The following is an 11,419-nucleotide window of genomic DNA, read 5'->3' as shown; positions in this document are numbered from 1 at the left end:
GGGGCCCCACAAGGGTGCGTTCTGAGCCCTCTCCTGTACTCCCTGTTCACCCACGACTGCGTGGCCACGCACGCCTCCAACTCAATCATCAAGTTTGCGGACGACACAACAGTGGTAGGCTTGATTACCAACAACGACGAGACGGCCTACAGGGAGGAGGTGAGGGCCCTCGGAGTGTGGTGTCAGGAAAATAACCTCACACTCAACGTCAACAAAACTAAGGAGATGATTGTGGACTTCAGGAAACAGCAGAGGGAACACCCCCCCATCCACATCGATGGAACAGTAGTGGAGAGGGTAGCAAGTTTTAAGTTCCTCGGCATACACATCACAGACAAACTGAATTGGTCCACTCACACAGACAGCATCGTGAGGAAGGCGCAGCAGCGCCTCTTCAACCTCAGGAGGCTGAAGAAATTCGGCTTGTCACCAAAAGCACTCACAAACTTCTACAGATGCACAATCGAGAGCATCCTGGCGGGCTGTATCACCGCCTGGTATGGCAACTGCACCGCCCTCAACCGTAAGGCTCTCCAGAGGGTAGTGAGGTCTGCACAACGCATCACCGGGGGCAAACTACCTGCCCTCCAGGACACCTACACCACCCGATGCTACAGGAAGGCCATAAAGATCATCAAGGACATCAACCACCCGAGCCACTGCCTGTTCACCCCGCTGTCATCCAGAAGGCGAGGTCAGTACAGGTTCATCAAAGCTGGGACCGAGAGACTGAAAAACAGCTTCTATCTCAAGGCCATCAGACTGTTAAACAGCCACCACTAACATTGAGTGGCTACTGCCAACACACTGTCAATGACACTGACTCTACTCCAGCCACTTTAATAATGGGAATTGATGGGAAATTATGTAAATATATCACTAGCCACTTTAAACAATGCTACCTTATATAATGTTACTTACCCTACATTATTCATCTCATATGCATACGTAGATACTGTACTCTATATCATCGACTGCATCCTTATGTAATACATGTATCACTAGCCACTTTAACTATGCCACTTGGTTTACATACTCATCTCATATGTATATACTGTACTCGATATCATCTACTGTATCTTGCCTATGCTGCTCTGTACCATCACTCATTCATATATCCTTATGTACATATTCTTTATCCCCTTACACTGTGTATAAGACAGTAGTTTTTTGGAATTGTTAGCTAGATTACTTGTTCGTTATTACTGCATTGTCGGAACTAGAAGCACAAGCATTTCGCTACACTCGCATTAACATCTGCTAACCATGTGTATGTGACAAATAAAATTTGATTTGATTTGATATACTGTATATTGTCAATTTTATATATTGAAAATGGCATCAGGAATGACATATTGTGTCTTGAAATAAACAAACAATAGCCTTAGAAATAACATGGATTTGCATGTACCTCTTGCACAATCTCCAGGATGAAAACCTTTTCATGGATGACAATATCATCCTGAAAACAAACAAATGTTTTATTAAGATTAAGACAGCTAAACCCAAATATATCAGTTGGCGTTAACAAGCTACCAGTCATGTATTCTGTCAACACACACACGCAAATACAAGAAAATGTATTTTTCAGCGAACATTAGCTATGTCAACTTCAGTTGCGCCACTCAGAGTAACAACAAAGTTATCCAGGGTCTAACCGTAGCCTAGTCAACAACAATCATGACTAATGGTCGGTTAACGTTACCAGGCTCCATTGACTCGCGTCGCCTCAGTCCGACGGTTTGGCTTGACTCCGAAGTCAGCGATGTTGATGATGGTCGGTCGGTAACCCCTACTGTACACTATAAACTTCGAAATTGAAGCTGGGGGGCAGGTATAGGGCTTCAACGTAGGTTTAGGACTCCTTTACATTCTGAAACTCCCGGTTGCCGCATCGAACGCGCCCTTCGTCGCAAAGTCCTTCTCAGCGAAGTGCTGCCTGCAGACCTTGCTAGCTCGAGCTGGCACCACGTCCTTCCTTTCTTTAGGATTTGGAGCCACGTGTTCAAAAGGTCCTTGGACAGCCGATGGTACCTACCCAATATATATATATTTTTAAATTGGAGCCAATTCGTACAGCCTGGCGCTATACAGTTCATGTCTGAATTACTAATTGTTGTTGTCATCATGTCCTTGTACTCTTCGATTCACTCTCCGCGCGAAAATTCAATACCAGACAATTGACTGATTCCTGCCAGTGACGCACTGGCGTCAGTCGTTACTATGGCAATTAAAAATGGCGCCGATAATAGCTCAAATTAACCTCGAACATCAAAATACTAAATACAGAGATGTTTTTATGTTAAAGTATTGCAAGATATTAGTTGATTGATGACATATCTTTGCTTAGATTTACTTCCTAAAGTGTTTCCATTGCCCTTTTTAACTGTTTGATCATAATATCGTAATTCGAATAACATTTTTACATAGAACATTTTACAAAAGTAAATACCTTAAACCTACAACATGAGTGATCTAGAATTTATTTGCTTTCCTAACAGTGATGTCCATATCCTGCATTTGTATTACCAAGTCCTGCCAGATCTTTGTTACATTTTCTTCCTTTTGTTTTCATTCTGTTTTGTTTATTTGTGGACAGCAAGTATATGACTATCCAGGTTCACTTTGTGTCTGAAGCTTATCCCGCAGTGAGCACAGTTAAATGTCTCTCCTATGTGAGTCGATGTATGCTTTTTAAGGCTATATTTCTGTCTGAAGCTTTTCCCGCAGTCCCCACAGGTAAAAGGTGTCTCTCCTGTGTGAGTCAGTAAATGAACAGTTAGGTTTCCCTTATGGTTGAAGCTTTTCCCGCACGCACCACAGCTAAATGGTTTTTCTCCTGTGTGAGTCCGTATATGCCTGTTAAGGGTAGCCTTCTGTCTGAAGCTTTTCCCGCAATCACCACAGACAAATGGTTTCTCTCCTGTGTGAGTCCGTATATGCATGTTAAGGGTATCCTTGCGACTGAAGCTTTTCCTGCAGTTATTACAGCTAAATGATTTTTCTCCTGTGGAGGTCTGCATATGCCTGTTCAGGCTCCCCTTGCAATTTAATATTTTCCCGCAGTCATGTGTTTTAGAAGTGGTGCTGGGTTTCCTCAATGGTGGGTTGGGATCCAATGGTGGGCTTATGTCAAATCCTACTAGATCACTGCTTGCAGCTGAGCTGTGGCTGGAGACATTGTCTTGATTATCTCGAGGGTCATAAGGATTGTCGAGGTGGGTCACTGTGCCAAAAGGTTTGAGATCCAATTTTTTAGAGTCACTCTCTCTGTTCTCCACAGTCGTGGTTTGGGAAAGAGTCAAGGACTGAGGTAGGTCGTCCTGATCACAATCACTTTTCACACAGGAAGGAGTGAACATGAACTCAACAATGTCAGGCTCCAGCCCTTGAAGCTGCCCTGCCACCTGAGTGGTCCCGACTTCCGCGTTTTCTTCTTTAATCTGCATGGGCTCGGGGTCATCCGTCCCCAGACTGGAGTTCCATTCCTCCTGGTCACATTGCTGCTGCACAGGGTTAACCTCCTCCTCGGAGACAGTAAGCGAGAACTGGAGGGAGTCTAATCTACATCGTTTCATCTCCGGTCTGATCCGCAGCAGTCTGCGCAGCCGGTCATTCTCCACTTTAGATCGGAAAATCTCCTCCTGGTACTCCGCTACCATTTTCTCTACTGCCCCCATAATCTCTACGGTAGCCACTGTTAAACGCGTATTAACAAACACACTCAAAGACTGTAATTTTGCCATTTTCAGTGGACTGAGACTTAGGTATTCCGTTAACTGCGTCTAAAATCCACGTAAGAAGCGAGCATATTGCAAATTCAAAACAAACCTTCCTCCAATTTTACCTCCGTGTTGTCTTGTTCTTTAGTGTTTGTCAGCGGGTAGCTAGCCTGAAACTGACAACAGCGCCGCTAGCTGGATAGAGTTCTGATATGGGATAGATACACTGCATGTCCAAAAGTAAATGAACACCTGCTCGTTGAACATCTCATTCCAAAATCATGGGCATTCATTTGGAGCTAGTCCCCCTTTACTGCTATAACAGCCTCCACTCTTCTGGGAAGATTTTCCACTGGATGTTGGAACATTGCTCTGGGGACTTCCTTCCATTCAGCCACAAGAGCATTAGTGAGGTCAGGCACTGTTGTTGAGTGATTAGGCCTGGCTCGCAGTCAGTGTTCCAATTTATCCCAAAGGTGTTCAATAGGGTTGAGGTCAGGGCTCTGTGCAGGCCAGTCAAGTTCTTAGACAACAATCTTGATTTCTGTATGGACGTTGCTTTGTGCACAGGGGCATTGTCATGAGGAAACAGGAATGGGGCTTCCCCAAACTGTTGCAATAAAGTTGGAAGTACAGAATCATCTAGAATGTCATGTATGCATATGTAACCAATGTGAAATCGCTAGCTAGATAGCGGGGTGCGCGCAAATAGCGTTTCAATCGGTGACGTCACTCGCTCTGAGACCTTGAAGTAATTGTTCCCCTTGCGCTGCAAGGGCCGCGGCTTTTGTGGAGCGATGGGTAACGATGCTTTGATGGTGGCTGTTGTCTATGTGTTTAGAGGGTCCCAGGTAGGAGCGAGGAAAGGGACGGAAGCTATACTGTTACATATACAGTGCATTCGGAAAGTATTCAGACCCCTTGACTTTTTCCACATTTTGTTACGTTACAGCCTTATTCTGAAATGGATTAAATAAAACATTTTCAGCATCAGTCTACATACAATAACCCAGATGTGTCCTGTTTCCATTGATCATCCTTGAGATATTTCTACAGCTTGATTGGAGTCCATCTGTAAATTAAATTGATTCGACATGTTTTTGAAAGGCACACACCTGTCTATATAAGGTCACACAGTTGACAGTGAATATCAGAGCAAAAACCAAGCCATGAAGTCGAAGGAATTGTCCGTAGAGCGCAGAGACGAGATTGTGTCAAGGCACAGATCTGGGGAATGGTACCAAAACGTTTCTGCAGCATTGAAGGTCCCCAAGAACACAGTGGCCTTCATCATTCTTAAATTGAAGAAGTGTGGAACCACCAAGACTCTTCTTAGAGCTGACCGTCCGGCCAAACTTAGCAATCGGGTGAGAAGGGCCTTGGTCAGGGAAGTGACCGAGAACCCGATTGTTTCTCTGACAGAGCTCCAGAGTTCCTCTGTGGAGATGGGAGAACCTTCCAGAAGGACAACCCTCTCTGCACCACCAATCAGGCCTTTAAGGTAGAGTGGCCAAAAAGGTATTTGCACAGATTTTTTTTATTGTACTTTTAAAAAAGGACCACCTAGCAACTCTACGTGAATAAGTCGTTTTTTACCAACATGTCAGATAGAACCTTATAGTCACGAGTTAACATCATAGTTGACAATGTACTGATGTACATAGTGTGCAGATGAATCATTGAATTGCTCATGAACTGAACATTATATCTGTATTATTATCTGTAAATGTCATTGTCTATGCTTGATTATGTGTTTCCAAACAAAAGTCATTATCTTACCTTCAGGGCAACTAGCTCCTCCCTGTGTGTTACTAATTGCTGATAATTGCTGTTTACCTCTCCAGGATAAGGTATCCTTACAGGAAAACAACCACTGGCCTTAAGCTAACTGGCCAGTGTTTCCCGATTTCTATTAAATATGACTTACAGTGCCTTCAGAAAGTATTTAAGGGGCATATTTGTGTACGATGTCTAATAGCGAAGTACATTTAGGGAGAGAGGCGCAAACACACAAAACCCACAGGGCACAAACTGGTTCAATTAAGGTTGTTTCAACGTAACTTTCCAATGTATTGTGACATGGCATCTACATATACATTCAAGAGTAAACATTTGCTTAACAAGTTACATAAGTTGCATGGACTCATTCTGTGTTCAATAATAGGGGTTAACATGATTTTTGAATGACTACCCCATCTCTGTACCCCACACATACAATTATCTGTAAGGTCCTTCAATCGAGTAGTGAATTTCAAGCACAGATTCAACCACAAAGACCAGGGAGGTCTTTGATTGGTAGATGGTGAAGAAGGGCATTGATTGGTAGATGGTGAAGTTAGTGTTTTATTTTTTATACATTTTTTTAAACGTTAGAATGCATCTTCCACTTTGAGTATGTCATGACGTGGCCCTTTCTGGGTATAGATCATGGCTTCCCTCTCTCTCACTCTCTCCTACACCCAGGTTCTGTTATATCAGGACATAAATTCCTGGCAGAGACTCTCTCCCCCTGGTCATGCATAAGGAGAGACACAGAAAGAACAAAGGATTTCACATGGCGAACTCCTAAATCCCTAAAATGGGAATTTGAAACAAAATGTCCATTTGTGAGAAGGTTGGAATGGTCCGTGGACACTTAAAGGACAGATATGACGAGTGTGTTTCATGATGACCTCAGAGAGGACAGGAAGCACACATAACTATATCTCTGAATGTGTATATTTCTCAATTACAGAGTTTGCATCTAATTCTTGTATAAACTGAATGAGTAAAGATTAAACTATTTGTGAAATGATGTAATGTGAGAGGGGCAGAGAGAGAGAGGGGGGGGGCAGAGAGAGAGACACAGAGATACAAATATACTGAACAAAAATATAAACATAGCATGTAAAATGTTGGTCCCATGTTTCATGAGCTGATATAAAAGATCACAAATGTTCCATACGCACAAAAGGTTTATTTCTCACAAATTGTGGCCACGAATTTGTTTAGATTGGCATATCAAGGAGCTGATTAAACCGCATGATTATTACACAAGTGCACCTTGTGCTGTGGACAGTAAAAGGCCACTAAAACGTGCAGTTTTGTTACACAACACAATGCCACAGATGTCTCAAGTTTTGAGGGAGTGTGCAATTGGCATGCTGACTGCAGGAATGTCCACCAGTGCTGTTGCCAAAGAATTGAATGTTAATTTCTCTACCATAATGTCGTGTTAGAGAATTTGGCAGTAACTCCAACCGGCCTCACAACCGCAGACCACGTGTAACCACACCAGCCCAGGACATCCACATCCGGCTTCTTCACCTGCGGGATCGACTGAGACCAGCCACTCGGACAACTGATGAAACTAAGGAGTATTTCTGTCTGTAATAAAGCCCTTTTATGGTGAAAAACTCATTCTAATTGGCTGGCCCTTGCTCCCTAGTGGGCGGGCCTGGCTCCCAAGAGGTTGGGCCTATCCCTGTTGCGTTTATAATTTTGTTCAGTATAAATGTTCAATTACCAAAAATATTGTATTTTCAGCAGTTTGCTGGTGTATAAAACCGAAAACAAGAAGCAAAAACAAAACCTAAGAATGGGGAGCATAGAAATAGCTCACTTAGAAAAGATCTACCACTTCTTATACTTGCTTTAAACGAGAATGACAGATCTATAACTAACATTTCTATGTGAATTAAGTTACATATTGCAGCTTTAAGACTTAAATGAAGAGACTGAAATAGATCCACAAAAGACAATGTTGTCTAAAACAGCACCCAGGTAGCCTAGCGGTTAAGAGCCAAAAGGTTGCTGGTTCGAATCCGAGTCAACTAGGTGAAACATCTGTCGACATGCCCTTAACCCTAACTGCTCCTGTAAATCGCTCAGGATAAGAACATCTTCTAAATTACACCCCCCAAAGTAAAACAAATACATCAGGCAATAGAAGAGGTATAAAATTACAAAATTAGAAATATAGAACTGTTTTTCTGAACTAAGAGTGCAAAAAGTAACACCTTCAGACAAAGACAAAATGTTAACACAAGTGTGGAACAAACACTTGTTGTAAATTAGTCAATTGTTTGAGGAAATTAAAATGAAATACTGCAAAACAAAAGTGAATAAACCTGTAATTTGTTTACTGTCTATCAGTGACAGATGTAGATCTCCTCTCCTTCAGTGTAGGCCTTGTGTGCCCACCCTTGACTGAACAAGCACTGCGCCCAGATCTGCCCTGGCATGGATGAGCCAAAATCTTTCGCACAACTTCCTGTTCATCCTAATTAGTTGCTCTCTTCTGAGCGCTCTTGCCACACTGTTTCTGCAAGCTGCGCTTGGCTTTTGGTATCACCTGTTTTCTCATCCTCCAGGGCACCTTGACAGGGGTATCGGTTAGAATGGTGGTCGTCCTTCGCCTTCGGAAAAGGTCAGACAGCTACAGGGCTGAAGTTAACCTCTCCGAATCTGAGAGTGAAAGACTCCTCTCTCGTCTCCAACATGTAGGCTCATTTTTTGTGAACAGTCGCATCACAAGTCAGACTATTGAATTAACTTCATTTGAACGTACGTTACCCGTTGTCTGCTGATTTTGTCCTTATATAGGAGGTAATCTGAGAAGAAATATTTAGTGTAGTGTTAGTAACCCGACTTTCAGTACGCTGGTCTGTATGACGGTTTGTATTTTCTATGCTGCAATTCGCACGCGACATGCACAATATGTAAACAATGGCAGAATTTAACTGAAGAACAGACCCAACGTTGTCCCATGCAATCAGCTGGCAAATTTCCCAAGCACCGTGACTGCGAGGGAACGGGCTTTGGTCGACAACATTCGGTTACATTGGGCTATTATTAACAAATTGTGCATCGCGTGGAATGCATCAGGAGATGGAATATACAAGCAACAGAACCTACCGGCGCTGTAATAAGTGGTGTAAACAACCCTTTCCTGTGGATACCCCATCTCCACTTCCTACCACCAAAACGACCAACAGCATGGAAAACCGGTAAAGTACGTTTAAATATCAATGTATTCAACATTCTGTCTTGTAGACTATTGCGTCTTTTTTACAGCGACTTCTTTCAGACAGATCCATGGCGTAACCATAGTAACAGTCTGACGTTTAGACAAGGCTGACGTCATCTGTGGGGATGGATTGACTCAGTGCAGAATCACAGAAGACATCTTCAGGTGTAGATGGATCTGAGACAGTGTGGAGGTGATCCCCAGAGGTGGAATAGGCTTGGACCTCCCCCTGCCCAGGAGAGACAGACTGCCCCACAGGACTTGCGTTGACCTCCACCCTAGGCTGGGCCTGTGAAGAGCCACCACAGCCCCCAGGTACTGCAGCTATGGTGCTAGCTCCTCTGTGGTGGTGGGGGCAGGACGACCTGTTACAATGAGCAGGTGAGAAGTCTGCTTCTGTAAAGACAGTAGGGTTTAATGGCCATATGCCGGTACAGTGAAATCCAGCCATGACGTTGCCTGGTGTCACAGCAGATGGTCGGGCTGTTGCCACAATTCCTGGTAGGTCATATATGGAGACCGTTTTGCCAGGGTATGTCTTTATCCAGCAATCAATGGCACTGTTGATGTATCTCCTCAGGGGGCCGTACACACTTCTATCCAGGGGCTGCAGTACCTGCACCTGCAGCACGACGCCATTGGCTTTGCAGTAGTCCATGCCCTGGAGTGAGAGGCTTGATTATCCAGAAGCAGCAGCTGTGGAGACTGTGGGGACGTCCTGGTGTACTTCACAAAATGTTGCAAGAAGGCCAGGAAGTCATTCTCCCATCCACCCAGAACCACTAGCAGTGCCCATGCAACCTGTAGGCCCATCACGTAGGAAGTGATCAAGGTACTTATTGTGGGGAAAGATGAAGTGAGGTGGAATGCTGTTTCCTTGAGGATTGACCACTAGTGCCATAGTAACCATTGTTCCTCTCTCTACAGATGTTGTTGGTCCGACCTGCTTCCTCCCTCTGTAGGCAATGATTTTGTCTGGCACTTGGACTGTTGTGGTGCTGGTCTCATCCATGTTCCACACATCTTTGGCCTCAAAGTTGTGGCGGCCCAGAATAGTAGAAAGGTTGTTGAAGAACTGAGAAACATTCGTTGCATTGAAACTTGTCGCCCTCAACAGACTGGTGGCTTGAGGCTGGCAGATGGAGAGGCCGGGGTGCCTTTTGAGGAAGGAGGTGAACCAGTCTTTCCCTGCCATCGCCTTGGTAACCCAGGTCTCAAGGTACTTGCAGTGGTAGTGTTGGGCAAGGTGGTATGCAAGTCTACGTACCTGAAAAATAAAGGCAATATTAATTATGAACTGTCATGAACCTCTATATGACCTTTTTAAATCTTATAGTTGGTCTTTTTTTAATGCTAATCAACCACCAGCACTATTGTAAGCTTACCTCTTTAGGACTCAATCCAAAGTATATATCTGCAGCCCTCAACAGATAATCTTCCAGATGATTCTCCTGCCCCTGACTAAACACTCTGTTGTGGGCTCTGTATGCTGGCAGTCGGGCATTGGCGCTATCCTTCTTCCTCCGACAGTACCTAAACAACATGGCATACGCCATGTGCTTTCGCTGCACTCCTGACTGACTGGCCCCCTACCAGCGCATCTTGGGAGGCTCTCTCAAATGTCTCTGGATGACACAGTCCTCTGTCTGTGGTTCTGACCCTAACTCTGGGCATGGGGAGTATATGAGGGTTGTTATACGTGGTGCTGGCTTTAGTACCGGGTTTCCTTAATGGTGTGTTGGAATCCAATGGTGGGCTTATGTCAAATCCTACTGGATCGTTAATTACGGCTGAGCTGTGACTGGAGACATTGTCTTGATTATCTGGAGGGTCACTGGTAATGTCAAGGTGGATCACTGTGCCAAAAGGTTTGAGATCCAATGGTTTAGAGTCACGCTCTCTCTTCTCCATAGTCTCGGTTTGGGGAAGACTCAAAAGTGGGTCCTCCTTACCGCAATCACTTTTCACACAGGGAGGTGTGAATATGAACTCTAAGATGTCAGCCTCCAGTCCTTGAAGCTGCACTGCCTCCTGAGTGGTCCCGACTTCCTCCTCTTTAATCTGCATGGGCTCGGGGTCATCCGCCCCCAGACTGGAGTTCCATTCCTCCTGGTCACATTGCTGCTGCACAGGGTTAACCTCCTCCTCGGAGACAGTAAGACAAAACGAGGGAGTCTAATCTACATAGTTTTATCTCCGGTCTGATCCGCAGCAGTCTCCGTAGCCGGTCATTCTCCTCTTTAGATCGGAAAATCTCCTCCTGGTACTCCGCTACCACTTTCTCTACTGCCCCCATAATCTCTACGGTAGCCACTGTTAAACGCGTATTAACAAACACACCCAAAGACTGTAATTTAGCCATTTTCAGTGGACTGAAAGTTAGATATTCAGTTAGCTGCGTCTAAAATACACACAAGGAACGAGCATATTGCAAAATAAAAACAAACATCCCTCTAATTCCACTTCCGTGTTGTCTTCTTCTTTTATGTATGTCAGCGGGTGTCAAGCACCGAAACGGACAACAGCGCCGCAAACTTGTTCTAAAGTTCTAAACTGGAATAGAATAACAAAATAATGTTTTATAGTGTGAATGGCAGCAGCTGAATTTCCATCCAGATCTTCATGCGAATATTCCAAAATGATATGGTGTGTGGTCCTCCCACTACAATTTGGGAAACCATGCAGTTGA

General features: G+C 44.3%; 2 protein-coding genes across 2 annotated transcripts; both read right to left on the bottom strand.

The window, feature by feature from the left end:
- Positions 1-1,304: 1,304 nt before the first annotated feature.
- Positions 1,305-4,042, bottom strand: LOC121847725 (oocyte zinc finger protein XlCOF6-like). Its single transcript, XM_042329941.1, has 2 exons — positions 1,706-4,042; positions 1,305-1,462 (listed from the first exon to the last, which is right to left on the bottom strand). The coding sequence occupies exon 1, from the start codon at positions 3,744-3,746 to the stop codon at positions 2,586-2,588; it is 1,161 nt and encodes a 386-aa protein (XP_042185875.1). The 5' UTR covers positions 3,747-4,042; the 3' UTR covers positions 1,305-1,462; positions 1,706-2,585.
- A 2,961-nt stretch (positions 4,043-7,003) lies between these two features.
- zgc:113274 (uncharacterized protein LOC552925 homolog) lies at positions 7,004-11,192 on the bottom strand. Its single transcript, XM_024374301.2, has 2 exons — positions 10,116-11,192; positions 7,004-9,997 (listed from the first exon to the last, which is right to left on the bottom strand). The coding sequence occupies exons 1-2, from the start codon at positions 10,284-10,286 to the stop codon at positions 9,488-9,490; spliced, it is 681 nt and encodes a 226-aa protein (XP_024230069.1). The 5' UTR covers positions 10,287-11,192; the 3' UTR covers positions 7,004-9,487.
- Between the last annotated feature and the right edge of the window lie 227 nt (positions 11,193-11,419).

This window comes from Oncorhynchus tshawytscha, linkage group LG01 (genome assembly GCF_018296145.1).
Source record: "Oncorhynchus tshawytscha isolate Ot180627B linkage group LG01, Otsh_v2.0, whole genome shotgun sequence".
Classification (NCBI taxonomy): Eukaryota; Metazoa; Chordata; class Actinopteri; order Salmoniformes; family Salmonidae; genus Oncorhynchus; species Oncorhynchus tshawytscha.
Note: the sequence above shows the minus strand (reverse complement) of the source record. Positions and strands in the feature narration are given on the sequence as shown.

Bases quoted from the DNA above. Each gene is read 5' to 3' on its own strand.
- zgc:113274 (XM_024374301.2), bottom strand. From the start codon at position 10,286: ATGGCGTATGCCATGTTGTTTAGGTACTGTCGGAGGAAGAAGGATAGC. The intron at 9,998-10,115 runs GTAAGCTTACAA...TTTATTTTTCAG, and splicing joins TTGGATTGAGTCCTAAAGAG to GTACGTAGACTTGCATACCA.
- LOC121847725 (XM_042329941.1), bottom strand. From the start codon at position 3,746: ATGGCAAAATTACAGTCTTTGAGTGTGTTTGTTAATACGCGTTTAACA.